At 33.1% G+C, this 16,720-nt stretch overlaps 1 protein-coding gene across 5 annotated transcripts in view; it reads left to right on the top strand.

Annotated features, from left to right (window-relative positions):
• The window catches only part of erfl1 (Ets2 repressor factor like 1), a 66,114-nt gene that overhangs the window by 34,740 nt on the left and 14,654 nt on the right, over positions 1 to 16,720 (top strand). For all 5 annotated transcript variants that reach the window (XM_068214139.2, XM_073926047.1, XM_009292354.5 and 2 more), the window contains one exon: positions 12,373 to 12,449. In XM_068214139.2, coding sequence (XP_068070240.1) covers positions 12,386 to 12,449 — 64 coding nt within the window. In that variant the 5' untranslated portion in view covers positions 12,373 to 12,385. The remainder of the gene's footprint in view (positions 1 to 12,372; positions 12,450 to 16,720) is intronic.

Here is a 16,720-nt window from a genome sequence, read left to right as displayed (position 1 = left end):
TTTGCAATATTTTGCATGAATTTAAATGCATTATCTTTCCATTTCTAAAGATATTCTGTGGCTAAAATATTTGTTTAATAAATATATCTGCTTAATAAATCTGGTTTGTTCAAATGCACCAATATAGATTTTCCATACTCACTGAGAAATGGATAAAAATGTTAATTTTCAAAATGAGGTGTACTCAGTTATGCTGAGCACTGAAAATACTTTTACTGTAAATAAAATATTCTAACAAAATCCAACCTCAAACAACTCCTTTAAAGAAAGCATGTATTTGAAACAATATGTTTTAAATGAAACAGATTATTACAAATTAGTAGCGATATATACTTAACATAAGTTGGTCTAAGCTGTAGATTATTTTATATTATACATTGAGTGACCACAGATGTTTAAGAAAAGAATTTAGCAACGTTCTGCAGGCTTTCTCTTTATTGCCTATAGTTCAAGAGCAATTATTAATCACACATGAACCAAGAAATGAAACGTAGGCCTATTAAACTTCATTTGGAGACATGCTTTACAAGAAGAATCCAAAATCTTTGTAGTTAAATTAATAATTGTAATAATGTAAAGTCAGTAATAGCTCACCTATTTATGGATTGTTATGATTTGTGAAATAAAATATATTAGTATAGATTTTCTAATTGAAGAAGTGTTCAGGTGAGCACCTGTAATATTTCCGCAAGTTTACGTCGGAACTGTCATTTTTTTGTCTTGTGCTGTTCACAATTTGTCATATATCTGGAGTGTATCTGCTCTCCCTTTTTCCTTCTTCATAACAAACACACAAGCCAGTCCCTCTGTTCTTTGACCCCGAGGCTGTGCAGACTGTCAGAGCAGAGTCAAGAGAAATCGAGAGATCGAGAGAAAGTAAAAGAGAGAAAGAGGAAGAGCGAGAGGGCTGAAGGGGCTCAGTAAGTCCCTTTTCAGTGGCAGCCCGAAACAGAAAGATGACACAGATTCAGAGGGTTCTTTTCATGTCCTGGGAGCAGAGACTCATCACATTCCCTCAGTATTTCAGTTTTAGAGTCTTGCTGTCCATCTTTTTCACAATAGTGTCAACCATTTGTTACTCTGCTCGTTCTCTTTTCCCTCGCTCTTTTGTCCACTTCTGATTTTTGCCATTTTATTTAGTGGTCCATCCAGAAAAGAGTGGAATACAGAGTACACATGAAGTTAAAGTCAGAATTGTTAGTACTCCAGATTTATTAGCCACCCTGTATATTTTCCCCCAATTTCTGTTTATGGAAAGAAGATTTTTTTCAGCACATTTCTAAACGTAATAGTTTTAATAACTTATTTCTAATAACTGATTTCTTTTATCTTTACATGCAGTTTAAGGTGCCACACCCCCTTTTTAAAATTGTACATTTTCTTATGACTGAACTCGTACAAATTCGTACAAATTAGCCACTAACTGTCAAAACGTAAAATACTTGCGATTCCTCAGGAGATCAGGCTGTAAATACCAGCCTGATCTCACAACAAAACATTAGTTTTAAAATTTTGTCAGTTTAGTGGCTAATTCATACAAATATGTACGAGTTCAGTATGATTTTAACAAGGAGGCGTGGCACCCAGCCCCACCCTTACACCCAACCCTCATTGTGGGATAAGCAAATCATATTAAATTGTACGAATTAGATTGTACAACCTCATACAAGTTAGCCACTAAATCAAAAGTTACGAATTGCAGTGAGATTGCGATGGAAATATTGTAAAAAAATCCTTGCTCTGTTAAACATCATTTGGGAATTAATTAAAAATATATATATATATCACTGGGGGGCTAATCATTTTGACTTCAACTGTATTCCACTTGGATGGTGCTGATATTTTAGTGCAGGAGTGTCCAAACTTTTTCTCATGAAGGGCCACAAAGAAAAAAAAAAAAAACTAGATTGAGGGTGGTGGTGGGCCAAAGGTAAATATACCAAACTGTATTGCATTAATGTTTTCATGGTGAGTTCCTAATTTATTAATATTTTTAAAAAAGTAATTGGAAAGAATACATTTAATTGTAATAATAATGAGACATTTTTGTAATTTTTTTAAATGAATCTTTTTACAATAAAAAACATAAACAATTCTATTTATGACACAATGGGCCCTTTTCACAAGCCTGTAATGACGCATTTATCAATATCTTAATCTTAAATTCTTGAAAGTTATTAATATTTAATTTTTTTTTAAAATGTATAAACATTTATATGTTTTATGTCATTTTTGCATCAAAATGAAAGTTGTTTCTAGTGCAGCATCTGGGGCTGAGAGTAAATTTGATGTTATTCTCTTTTCATCTATGCAGTTATCAGCCTCATACTATTTTTTCCTTTTTCTGAAAGTCTTGATAACATCATTGGGGAGTTTTTCTTTTCTTAATTTAGCAAATTGGATTGTAAAAAAAAAATATTTGTTGCATTCTCCAATTTACTCTACTCTAAGTTTCCCCAACTATGAGGACTTCCGCTACTGAGAAATCTGGGCATGTGAAAAGAGTCCATGGAGTTCAGTGCCAAGTACACTAGGCAAGCTGAAACTGTCTTTGGCTTGGTTCGCTTGTTGATGTCTTGGCTATTCATTAAGGGACAGTATTAAATTAAAAAAGCATGTTATTGAAACATTTAATTTCAGTTTGCTTTTATTTGTAGCTCAATATTTAAACAAAAAAAAGGTTATGTTAAATTTGAAATGATAATTTCCAACAAAGACATTGCCCCAACTTTCCTCATCATTCACCCTCTTTTCTCAGATGGGATGGCGGGACAAATCAAAGGTTACCATGGGCCAGCTTTACACAGGCTCTAGTTTGGGCATCTCTGTTTCAGTGCATTTATTTATTTACAGATGTCATGCATACCACAGTGTGCTCAGTTACTGTATTTTATACTAAAGGACTGTTGAATGATTCTGATTGGCTGATGAGCATTCTAATGTATGCAATTGAAGAGTTCAGATGCAAAAACCTCGTGGCATCAGAAATTTTAATCTAAAATTTGAATTTCTCTCAGGCTTTTGTGTGTAACTTCAGTAATTTGACTCTTGTGGCAAAATTTGTTTATTTTCATTGGCTTTAAAGTAAAATATTGACATAAATATAGCTGGCTGAGAAAAACACAACTTTTCGAGCAAAATTTTAGATGGCACTTGGAGGTTTTTGCATCTGAACTCTTCAATTACTCTTCAAAAATTTCACAGCTTGTTCCAGTCTGTTTTTGACAGCATTACAGTTAATTCTGTATCTCTGCACTTAGAAACTTTAGTTCCTTCCCAACCTAAATCAAAAATCAAATCAAAGCAAAACAGTAGGCTTTGGATAAGATGCCTAGGAAATTAGTCCTTCACATTATGGCTGCATCACCACCTCGCATGTGCATTATTTTCTTAAGAATTCAATGCCCTGTTGTCAGTCATTCAGTATATTTAATAGTGTTAAAGTAATAACATTAGAGTCAAACTTAGAGATGTACTTATTGCTTATTGAATTGAAAAACACTTATGGTGCAGTTGAGATAGAATACAGTTATAGAGACAGATTTGGTATTAAGGGCAGTTTTAAAGGTGCCTTAAGGTGTGTTAAGGTGCATTTAGATGGTTCAACAGTGTAATTGCATATGTAGATACTAGAAATGCGCTGTCCAATTGACCAATATTGGATTAATTTAAAGCTTTTGAAATATCAACAATAAAATGAAAAGCCTGATATCGATGGACATATCTTTTGAATAACCCAACACAAAATTATTAGATACTTACAAATATAACTAATAATATAATTTAATACTATTAAAACCCAAACATAACCTATACAAAATATCAGACCTGCATATTTATGTACAAAATGTCAGATGTGCATCAGAAAAGCAACTTGTGTGTGCCATTCTTAAGAGCTGGCACAAAACTATGTTAGTTTGGACTAAAATGTCTTAAACAATAATAATAAAAAAAACATACTAGGTGAGCAGACTGGAAAAAAGCTTTCATTCATCCAATAAAAAATCTGTTGGGTAATAGTTCACATCTAAGTTTTATCACTTGACCCAATGCAAAATAAATAATTTGTCTCAAACAATATTTCTTTTCTCCATGAAAACAATTTTATTTAATCTGGTGCAAAGCATACTTGTCTTGTTGAAGAAAGTCAATTAATTTAAAATCTTTTTTTGTTCTAAACAAGAAGATATAGTAGTTTTAATCAAAACAAAAATCTCCATAAAATGTTCGTTTATCCAATAAAAAAAAGAGTAGGGTAATGGTTTTACACCTAAATTTGATCACTTAAGCAAAAAAAAAAAAAATCATCAAGTGCATGAAGGTACAAACCTTATTGATGTTAATACGCATGCACTGGCCTGTGTGAAGAACCTTAAAATTGGATAGTGATAGTTACCAAATATTTCTTAGTTGAGTTCTTAATCAAAAACATTTCTATTTAACTGTTTTGTACTTAAAATATATTAATTGAAGAATAAAACAAATAATGTTAAACTAAAACGAAATATATAATTTAATTGAATGAAATACAGCTTGAACATTTTTATTTTTTTCAGTGTAAATATTATTCTGGAGCAGCAAACTTTGCCCTTGATCATCCACCTTTCCCCATAGTAAAATATTGAAATTATGGATATTTTGATATTTTTATGGCATAAAAAGCCATAAAAAGCCTGTTTCAGTATGGAGGTTCAACCAACTCGGAGTTCAAACTTGAACTCTGAGTTGACTGATACCGAGAGATTAAAACTCAGAGTTTTCAATTTCAGAACAGCTAGTCTGTTCTGTTTGGTCAATCAAGAGTGAGTAGATTGGTTCAGAGTTAAGCGCACACATCACAACTATAAAAAGGAATTATCAATGGGGCACAGATATTACGAGTCACCATGGCAACATCTGAAAAAAAGAGAGCATTTTTCTCCAGCTGAATTTGATTAGCTCATGCAAATTTATAGCAAATATGACCATATATTTTTTTAAAATAAGCAACACCACTGCATCAGGGAAACAAAGGCAGTTAGCGTGAGAAAACAGCTGCTCAAGTTAATGCGGTAGTTCTCAAAAGTATTTAAGTATTTAAATATCTAAGTATAGGCTGCTGCTTAGTTTCTACAACAAATTTAACAAAACAAGAATGCATAAAACCTTAGCTTAATGTTCAGTAGAAATATTTAATTTAAGGTTCCCACTTTTACACACGTTGATTAGTTAAAGATTCAATTTTTTAAACTGTGTTTTTAAATGTAAAAGTGCACTTGTGTGTCTGCCTTTTTTATTGATCAAGTGGTAGAGGTTGCTGTGACATTTAGAATGTAAGCAGTACTAGAAAATAGTTTTTAGAAGAGTAATAATCCCGTTAATAGTTACAGTGCATGTCCTTGTTGAAGGTCAGTGAATTTAAGCTAATTTTTTTATTTTTGGCTGTAATATCAAAGCTAAAACTTAAACCTATAGTATTGAATCTAACTGTAATTTTCCCAAAACAGGACAAGCCATTCTCGTAACTTTGCTCTTTGTGTGACTGAAATGTTGGCAATGAATGACTAAGGCTAAGGCCTTCATCTTTAGGCCAGGAGACCGACAGAAACTTTTTGACAATAAAACCTCCTGACCAGGTTAGAGTCATTTTTTGCTTAAGTAAAATAAATAGTTCCCATAACCAGGGCCCGACAAAATCTCTGGACTTTTTTGTTATTTCTGCACAGAATTTTATTAAAAGCAAAATGTGCAGATTATTCTTTCTATAGCATCAAAAATAAGCATATTCTTTACGTAAACAAACATCCGACTGAAACATTTTCTTTTATTTTTAAAATGTGGTATGTATATATATATATCTGTGTGTGTGTGTGTGTGTGAGTGTGTGTGTGTGTATTCAGAAAAAGAACAAAACTACACAAATTGATTAAAAGATATTTTCAAAGACAACAATATGATATTATAAAAACAAGTTCACACTTGATACCTTTGTGCCCAAAAATGTTCACAAGGGAAGAATTAGGGCTGCTGTAGAGTGTAAGGTAGAAGATAAGGAAGTATAAGGAAGAAGAAAAAACAAGAAAGAAAGAAAGAAAGAACATTCTCTGTTACAGAATCTGCTGTCCATCTTTGTCACAGTGTTGGCATCTGTTACTCCGCTCTTTCTTCTGCTCTTTAGTCTTCCTCTGAACTTCACCTTTTTGTCATTTTATTTTGTGCTCCATCCAGAACTCAGGCTTGTTTTTAGCAGTCCTGTTTAGTCGAAACATTAATGTGCAATCAACAGAGCTTTTCACTGTGTAATTAGACACAGGGGTAAACGTGTTAAAGGCATCGCTATTCCATAATGAATTCGTAATCAATGTTCAGTGTTTAAATGCAATAGTTTATAACAGCACACTTATTATTTCACACTTATTGTTTTATGCTATAAGATTAGCACAAATCATTTTTCCATTGCATTAGGCTAGAATTCTTTGAATCCCAGCTCCATTAAAAAATGGATTTATTTAATGATTAAAAGTAATTTTACACACACTCAAAATGTTTAATATCAAACCAGGAAACCTGCTTGAATATTTATAGTTATTATCAATAATTATTGTTCATTTTAATATTAATGTTAACATAATAAATAATACATTTATTTAATTATAATTTTTAAAACTATTTTCATTGTATATATATATATATATATATATATATATATATATATATATATATATATATATATATATATATATATATCATATAATTTTATTACTTTCTACAAATGTTTATATAAATGTTATTTATTTATTTAATTTTACCATATACCAAATAAAAATTGTAGATATTATTGTGTTGTTTTTAACCCATATTTAGGTAAAATATGGACAAACCCGGTGTCACATTTGTACAGTGCTCAGCATATATAAGTACACCCCTTACAATTCTATCTTTTAAATTCATATTTTTAATAGGAAGTTATACAATATTATATTTGTATAATATAATACTACAAAATACTGTTTAATAAATGTGTTCTGTATAAATGCACCAAAATACATTGCCTACACTGTAAGAAGATTGAACTTAAATTCACAATAAATTACTGGCTAATAATTGCATTACTTTTACAGAAAAATACTGTATGTAAATTCACAAAAAAATTAATGTGAGCTAGTTCACAGTAATTTACTGTGATTTTTTTTACATTAAATTACAGTGATACTGTGATAATTACAGCTAAATAGTGTAACTTCACAGTAGTCCATAACTGTGATTTTACAGTATTATCTTGTAGAATTAGCTATATTTTACTGTGAAGAAGGCTTTCCTTGGCTAGTCATTCTGACATTTACCCTGACTTTGAAATCATTTTCGGTGTTCAACAGTGTTCGGTTTTATGAATCAATTACTTTTGTATCAGTTTATTATGTTTTTGGGTGAGCACAAAGTTATGTTCATTGAAAATTGTTTCATGTTTCCATGTTAACCTTATAAAATTAAGATGCAGTGCACCAAAAAATGAAAATTTGCTATGACATTCATGTAGTTTTAAAACAGTTATTTTTGACGATGTAACCAAATTGTTTTTGGGGCTGCAATAACATTCTGTTATTTCTAAATACCAAAAAAGTTAAATTATCAGTAAATATCAGTAAAAGTTCATTTGTATTAATGTCTATGTTAAATGAAATAAAAAGAGTTTGAATTTCTATAACTAACATGCAAAAAATATAGCCCTTTTACAGTAATTTGCTGAAATCATGCTAGTTTGAATAATTTCACAATAAAATTTACAAAACATTACTGTGAATATTTACAGTAAAATCTTGTAAAGTGGTACTAATGTAATTTACCGTGAAAAATTACAGTAAATTGAAAAATATATATATGAGCAACATCACATGAGTAGCAGTGTGATATGGCTGTATATCGGCACTGGTGGGAGGCGTGCGTTGGCACGAGGCCGCAGGCCATGCTACGAGTGTGATATTGCGTTTATACAACAGTTTGACGGCATAATTGTGTATATAAAAACAAAATCAGACACTGAGAGTCTCAAAAACCCTTTTGTATGAGGAACTACTTTCTTCCGGATTCAAATTATAAGCTGACAGTTAAACAGTTGAGCGTGCATCTTTTAAACTTTAGATCTGTAGTGTCTGCTTTTTGCTGGCTGTATGTGGGCGGAGTAATACACAAAGGGTAAAGAGGCGGTAGGAGTTCTGATATTGCAGAATATCGCACGGCTATCAGCCAATCAGATTTGAGAACCAGACAGAACTGTTGTATAAATATATATATTTAATAAATATCTTATATATCTATATCTATATTTATATTATGTTTTTATATACATAATTATGCCATCAAATTGTTGTTTAAATGCAATATCACACTCGTAGAAGTGATATATGGCTGTATATCGGCACTGATTGGGGCACTAAGGAACTCGGCCTGCGGCCTCGTGCCAACGCACGCCTCCCACCTGTGCCGATATACAGCCATATCGCATTGCTAATCATAATAATATATGTAATATATTTAAATTAATAAATGAATCTGTTGATCATTATATTTTGAGTGTACAGCATGAGAATAGTCATTAATCTGCTGTTAGTTTGTTCCCACAGAAGAGTTTTACTTTTCTCAAGTCTGTTTCAGAATGTTGTCTCGGTGAACGGTGTAACTTTGTCTTGCCCTGTCCATGTCTATGTGCATCTCTTTTTCTGACTTTTTTTCATGTTTTGTTTAGTGTGTGTGGTGGTGCTTGTGCACTCTCTGAATCAGTGTCTTCATATCTAGGAGATTGTGAGAAGATATATTCCCTTGGCTGCTAGTTATAATGTTTCTGGGGGTGATGGGGAGAACTTGAAAGCCCTGTGCTGCCCAAATCAAAACTAACAAGGAAATGATGGGGGCTCCTTTATCTCCTCACTGGCCTGGAGGGGAAGAGCAGGGCAAAAGAAGGAGATCGAGGGAAAGGAGGGGTGGTGGGGGCGTCCTGGCTTCCTCTTTGATTTGTAAAAAATGCATTACCTCCGAAATCAAACGGAAAATTACTGAGCAGGAGCAAAACATACAGAGGAGAGAAACCGAGAGGGGGAGAGCAGAGTCAGGTGTACGGGCAGGTGAGGCTGGGTTTGCTTTGATTGGATAGGCTGGGTGATGAATACAGATTTTACAAAAAAAAAAAAGTAATATGATGATCATATCTTAGTGGATTCATTTACAGGTGTCACACGGTGTGCTTATTTATTTTTTGACAATGTTATGATGTACTGTTTATTATTAAGATGACAGTCCAGTTAATCTCATACAGTGCTCAGCATAATTGAGTACACCCCATTTTGAAAATGAATATTTCTATCCATTTTTCAGGGAATATATTGGTGTGTATAAACAAAACAGATGAATTAAACAGATACATTTATTAAATGATATTTTAGTCACCAAACATAATTAGAAATTGAGAGATAATACAAAGAAATTCAAGCAAAATATAAAATATATGCAAAAAAATTACAACCTACAATTTTTTTCCTTTTTTTTTCTGCTTCTCTTGACAAATAACAAACGATGACAAATAAATTGTGGTGTACTAGTTTTTGGACTATTATTAGAAGTTATTTTGTTAGAAAAGCTCTAGATTTGGCTTCAGGACTAATCTAATGTATAAACACAAATATAATATTGTATACCTTCCTATTAAAAAATATACATTTAAAAGATAGATTTGTGAGGGATTTACTTACATATACAGAGCACTGTGGGTGATTGCAAAGTTGAATTTTAAGTAATTGTATGTAAGAAAACAGGCAACTGAGTTCACTTTCTTGAGTATGAAAGATGCTGCACTAAAGATGATATAGAGATGTGTGTTACCAAAAAAAAAGACTGAGATGAGAAGAAGATGGAAGATGGTGTGAGGGTGGGGGGAAAGCAAGTGGACAGTCCAAAGAGTAAAAGCAACAAAGAGGACTGTGTGTGTGTGTGTGCGTACTTGTGTGTGTAAAAGAGAAGTGCCTGGAGTTAGCAATAATAATTTATACAAACACACCTCAATAATTCACGTTCCATTTCAATGCTGGAGGGAAGATCCAAAATTCACAGAGCATAATTAAATAGAGTGGGAGAGAGAGGAGAGAGGGGGAGAGGGGAGAGGCCGGCATTAAAGATACCCTTGTACCGGCTTCTTTTTCTTCCACCCGAGCTTTGTAAAACAACCTTTATGAAATTGTGATGGCTGAGGAGAGATTGAATTTCTCTAGCCATGTATACTGAATTGCTGCATGGAGAGATGGATCTTTACAGATGCTCCCAGTTGTTCTGATCGCAGATGCAATCTTCAATGATTTTTGATATCCTGCTTTGAAGTTATTTGTATGAGCACATGCCCACCGTGGCGTATTTATTTCCTTTTTGCTGCAACGTGAATGTTGCACATTGGAAGTCTTTTCTAACTTTTCTAATTTCATGTGTTTTAATTGGTTGTGAGGTGTAATGCATCTTGCATGTTTGGTCCTTACCGCTAACAGACACCTGTGAAATGCTATGAGGCCCTCACACACGGTCATATACGTTCAGCAGGAGACGGGGTCTTTTGAACGATGCTCTTTGTGAAAAAATGCTCAGTGATCTTCTGCATGGCTGAAGGGATAGCCTTCGGCAACCATATTTAAAGAAACCCTTCAAATGAAAAGGCATTGATTGATTTCAGAGGCCACTGGAATGACATGCCCTCATGGTTTACAAAAGCATGTTCAGACACACTGGTGCATAGTGGGTGAAGTGAGTCCACAAGCACATGACACAAATTTGTTGAGTCAAAGTACCCTTCTTTAGCCTTTAGCCTTGTGTTCTGTGCTTTAACTCAGAGACTGTGGAAATAAAAGAGACAACAACCCATAAGACAAGATGTTCTCTCTTACTGCTGTAGATAATTAAAGCCAAAATGTCCCAGTGCTGTCATTTTGCGCTGATGACATCATTTGGAGCCTGTGCAGTATAATTATGAGCGGGGGGTGTGGCATAACAGTCTCACCCAACTATAGCAGCACTAATCGCATACACACAATCAGAGCACACAACCCTTTTATTGATAAATCATGAGTAAATTGCTTTAAAAATGCATGTTTTTTAAACAAATGGTTAAACATACATCAGCATGATAAATACTACCCAAAAGTATTTAAATATTATTCAGTGTTATTTTTATTGCTCACATGTGTTTACTAAGTGGAGGAGCTATGAAGTCACCTTGTAGACCAAGAGGCTGGCAGCATAAAAGTGGTCCCCTCGATAAAATCCCTATAGTGTTTTCCCATAGGGTTTTCAAGGATTGCAAATAATATGTTCTGTGTTCAAACACATTTCATTACACTTACATTTTTTGTCCAACCAGGTAATCGTCACGCTAAAATATAAATTGTATCACTTAATTGCAAACGCAAGAACTGAAAACCTAACGTTAGGCTAAAACGGAATACAGTGCATTCTGTCTGTGATGTGAGCACCACCCTGCTGATTGACAGGTCTATCAAATGCTTGCAAGTTCCATCGCGGATAGAGAACAATATTCAAGATTTCTTTTTGTCACAAAGTACAGCGAAAAGCAGCCTAAACAGCCACATATGCTATGTATTTTAAAGAGTGTAAATAATGCAATTATGATAGAGTTAAATATGTGTTCAAATGAGGAATAAATCGATTGATCATATTAAAATGACAGTTAATATTTATGTATTTTAAAGAATTTATTCACACATTGCAGGAAAGAGACAAGCTTGTCTTCATAAAATCATTGTATTAAAATAAATGATAAACACTTGACGGTTTCTACAAATAAATTCCCAATTAAAAATTACTACAAACTATATGAAAATATCTAAATAACAGAAATGTTTAATACAAGCAAGCTGTGTTCCAGACGAGTTCAGCTCGATAACGTATAATGTCTCCGGCACCGCCTGTGATCCCGTTTAACAACTTGATAGCAACAGTCTTTTTAAAGCGTAAACGATTAACAAAATCAAGAGTGTGATGTAACTGATGTGTTTTATGTCATGGAATAAGATGTTAAAGTATCTTGAGTTTGTGAGAGCTACGAACCTTATTTAAGCGATTTAACTGAAATCCCATTCCAAAAATCCACTGACTTTGGGACGAGGGAACCGAAACTGCTAAAATGCTAAGTCGCTTCCAGGTTTTTTGCATACAAATTGACATCATCGTTCCTCTATTCTATAAAGAGACTATGATGGTATTGACCAAAACTGCACTGTAGGATGGGGTCATCAAAAAGTTTTGGCTTCACTTTTCAGGACTTGTAAAGCACACCTGGTTAAATGTAAGGCTGTCACTGAAATTTGCTTTGTTTTTGTGTGTGTATGTGTGTGAGTGCAGGTGTAGTGGAGGTATGGACTGTAACTGTGTTAGTGACCTGCTGCTTACGCCACCTGTCCCAGCCCTCTGGACACCAGGTGAGACACTGAAAGACTTCTTCACCATAGTTCGGTATGACAGGACAGTTGAAACAAATACACATGTATGATATTGATTTTTAAAACAAGCTTCGGTAAAACTTTATTTTGATGGTCTATTTTAGTATTAGTAGACTTTCTGCACTGCTAGACTTTACCGGCCGTATTACAGTAGAATACTGGCAACACTGTTGCCAGTTACTCACTGTAAAGGTTTGGTTAATTACCAGTTAATTACTGTAATAGAGCAGTAGTGGTAACTAACTGGAAACTGTGTACAGTTAATTACTGTACTGTAGTGTTACAACTCACAGCATTATACTGCATACACATTAATAGTATGTCATAGTCTTACTAAAATTAATTAGTATTCTTACCTGTTATTAAAAATAGAAGGCATATAAATTTAGACAAATGTATTTTATTGTTTTGGCAGAAAACAAATATACAACAGAAAATGTATAACAAAATTAAGAAATAAGCAGATATAAATATCATCTTTCATATTACAGGTCTGCACAGTAGGGCTGCGGTCAAACTAACGTTTGAGCATGTTCAGAGATAACAACAATATAACTTAAAACACAGCCTTATTTTAGAAACCCTCAAAAACATTTGAACACATTTTACTTACTCATTGTAGATTCTTATTTAAAGCCTAAAACATCAGACTCTACATCTGAATTGATAGACAGAGAATAGAGCGCACTCAGCAGTAAACAAATCAAACACCTGACTCTCTTAAAGGGCCAGCATTTTCTGAAAACTTTTTCTAATACCTTTGTGTTTAGAATAAGACAGCCTGTGGGAGGGTGGTGAGGCCTAAATCATTATCTTCTGCCTTTAAAATGTACGTCTCTATAAACAGCAACATAAAGCATCAGAGTAAACGGGACAGTTATGGTTGAACAGTAATTTGCTATTTATTGTCACAGTACATAAAGTAAATTACTGTAATTTATCCATTGCATTACACAATTTTATACAAACTCTACTACTTTTACAGTAAAATACTGTTTCCTTTCATTACAGCAAAACACTGACTATTTTGCAGTTATTTACTGTATAATCTACAGGATAAGAGTACAGTTAAGCTTTAACCCTAATTAAGCACACCTGATCAAACTAAATCTAAAGGTAGTTTGTTGAAGCAGGGCTGGAACTAAAATCTGCTAGGCTGCGGCCCTCTAGTAGTTTGACACCCCTGGAGCATAGCATATTTTCAAAGCAACTGCTTACATTTATCACAATTATGCACATATTGTTTAATAAAAACAATTAAAATATGCAAACTTCATCCATAGGAAAAAAAAAATTATAATAAATAATCTGATCCTCATGTCGTTCCAAATCTGTAGTAATAATAAAAAAAACACAAAAATTACATGATTTATACATTTATTTAGGAAAGCCTTTATACTATACTGTTAATGCCACTTTTACTTACTTTAATTGAAGTTTTCCAAACAAATTCATTGAGTCTCTGCAAACATGTATGTACGTGCTGTTTAAGATATTTTTTTTAAATAACACATTTTTACTAGTCATTTTGCAAAATACTAATATTCAGTTGAAAGTGCAATTTAAAAGCTGAACTATAGGCTAAATTAGGCAAATTAGACTAATTATAGAAACATAAACAAAGTTATAAGAATTATTATGACAATTTCTTTGCTCTGTGTGAATATTTTTGCCTTTAAATGCATTTCATCCATATCTTATGCTTAGCTTTGAATGATCTCTGTGGCATTGGTTGACTCCTGATGCTCAATATTAAAACATAAAAGAAACCAAAGAAAACACATGGCTGCAGTGAAATTCAGCTTATGATCAATGCAATGTCCCACTCTCCCCTCAATACTGACCATTTACTTATCAAAACTGAACAGTAAATATATATAAATATATAAAATTATATAATAAATATAAATAGCAACATAAAGCATCAGAGTAGATGGGGCAGTAATGGTTGATCAGTAATTTACCATTTATTATGACAGTAAATATCTGTAATGGGTACATAGAATAAATTACTGTGATTTATTCTTTGCACTACAGAATTTCATACAAATCCTGCTTCTTTTACAGTAAAATACTGTTTCCTTTCATTACAGCCAAACACTGACTATTTTACAGTTATTTACAGCATAATCTACAGTAAGGGTTAACAGTGTGCTTAATATCTGTTGATACTGCTCCTTCAACAGACATTTAACTGACTATAAGAAAATTAGCAAGTATATGTCAACTTATACTAAACTTAACCCTAACCTCAACACTAACAGTTTACTTATAATCTATTGAGAATTAGTTGGCATGTAAAAGCAATGTAATTTAAATTCAACAAGCTGACCATTAAAATAAAGTGTGACTAAAACACATTATTGAGCAACCTACACTTTAGATACAATATAGCCATTTTCACTGCAAATCACCCTGTCAAATTATTGAAAGCTAAGGTGGAATCAAGTGCTGCATATTAGCTGCATACAGATATTTTCATACTGTATTTAACTTTTCAAACATTTGTGAAGTAAGCTTAAATTCACATATCTGCTTAATACACAATTAATTTGTTTTGAATGAATGATTGAATTGACTAAAAACAAGTAAAACTAGAACAAACATATCCAAAGACCAGATTTAAAGGTTGTGTAAATAGAGCGCTGCAACTCTGATGATAATACCCAGAAAACTAACTCCATATTCTGTTATCTAATGAATTTTATATAATATTGATAATTCACTCATTTATTCTCCTTCGGCTTAGTCCCTTTAATTCATTAGGGGTGGCCATAGCAGAATTAACCCCCAACTTATCCAGCATATGTTTTACACAGTGGATGCCCTTCCAGCTGCAACCCAGTACTGGAAAACATCCTTACACACTCATTCAAACACACACACACACACACACACACACACACACACACACTCACACACACACACACACACACACACACACACACACACACACACACACACACACACACACACACACACACACACACACACACACACAGAGAGTACGAAAAATTTAGTTTAACCAATTCAATTATAGTGCATGTGTTTGGAACCCGGTGGAAACCCATGCCAACTCCACAACACCAACTCTACAAAGAAATATCAAATGGTTCAGCTGGTACTCAAACCAGCAACCTTCTTCCTGTGAGGCAACAGTGCTAACTACTGAGCCACCATTTCGCCCCTCAATGTTGATAATATACAGTTGAAGTCAGAATTAGTAGCCCCCTTTTGAATGTTTTTTTCTTTCTTTTTAAAATATTTCCCAAATGATGTTTAACAGAGCAAGGAAATGTTCACAGTATGTCTGATAATATTTTTTTCTTCTGGAGAAAGTCTTATTTGTTTTATTTTGGCTAGAGTAAAAACAGGTTTTAATTTTTTAAAAGCCATTTTAAGGTCACAATGATTAGACCCTTTAAGCTATATTTTTTCCATAGTCTACAGAACTAACCATTGTTATACGATAACTTGCCTAATTAACCTAACCTGCCTAGTTAACCTAATTACCCTAGTTAAGCCATTAAATGTCACTTTAAGCTGTTTAGAAGTCTTGAAAAGTATCTAGTTAAATATTATTTGCTGTCATCATGGCAAAGATACAATAACTCAGTTATTAGAAAGGAGTTATTAAAACTATTATGTTTACAAATGTGTTAAAAAATCTTCTCTCCATTAAACTGAAATTGGGGAAAAATTAAACAGGGGGGCTAATAATTCGGGGGGCTAATAATTTTAACTTCAACTGTATGTGGTAGATATACTGTAACTTGACAATAGTATTTGCCTGTTTTTATAACATGATTGCAATACTCTATACTGCATTCACAACACTTCGTAATCCCCATAATTTAAGGATGACAACACATTATTATCAGAGCTGTTAAATCAATTGGCAGTGATCATGTGGTACAAGACATAGCTCTTTAGAAGATCCCAGAATATTATTTTACAAGAATACAAGGAAGTTCAAATCTTGATATTACAACATAAGATAAATGCACCTCAAATTAAATTTTGATAGACATGTAGAACTAATAATCAGTTTTTGTTTCTGGTTGTCATTTAGTCTGAGAAATAGACGGGTACACTCACTCCCTATACTTTATTTAAAGACTTTTTATATTTTTCAAAAATGGGAAATTTCTTTGCATAGACTAAATATTCCCTGGGCTCAAAGTACACTATCGAACCACCCATCGCTTCATCAGTTATTTAGACAGGAATGCTCTTAGCAAGTAACAAAA

The sequence above is a fragment of the Danio rerio genome, chromosome 16, assembly GCF_049306965.1.
Source record: "Danio rerio strain Tuebingen ecotype United States chromosome 16, GRCz12tu, whole genome shotgun sequence".
Lineage (NCBI taxonomy): Eukaryota > Metazoa > Chordata > Actinopteri > Cypriniformes > Danionidae > Danio > Danio rerio.
This window is presented reverse-complemented; position numbering and strand designations above follow the sequence as displayed.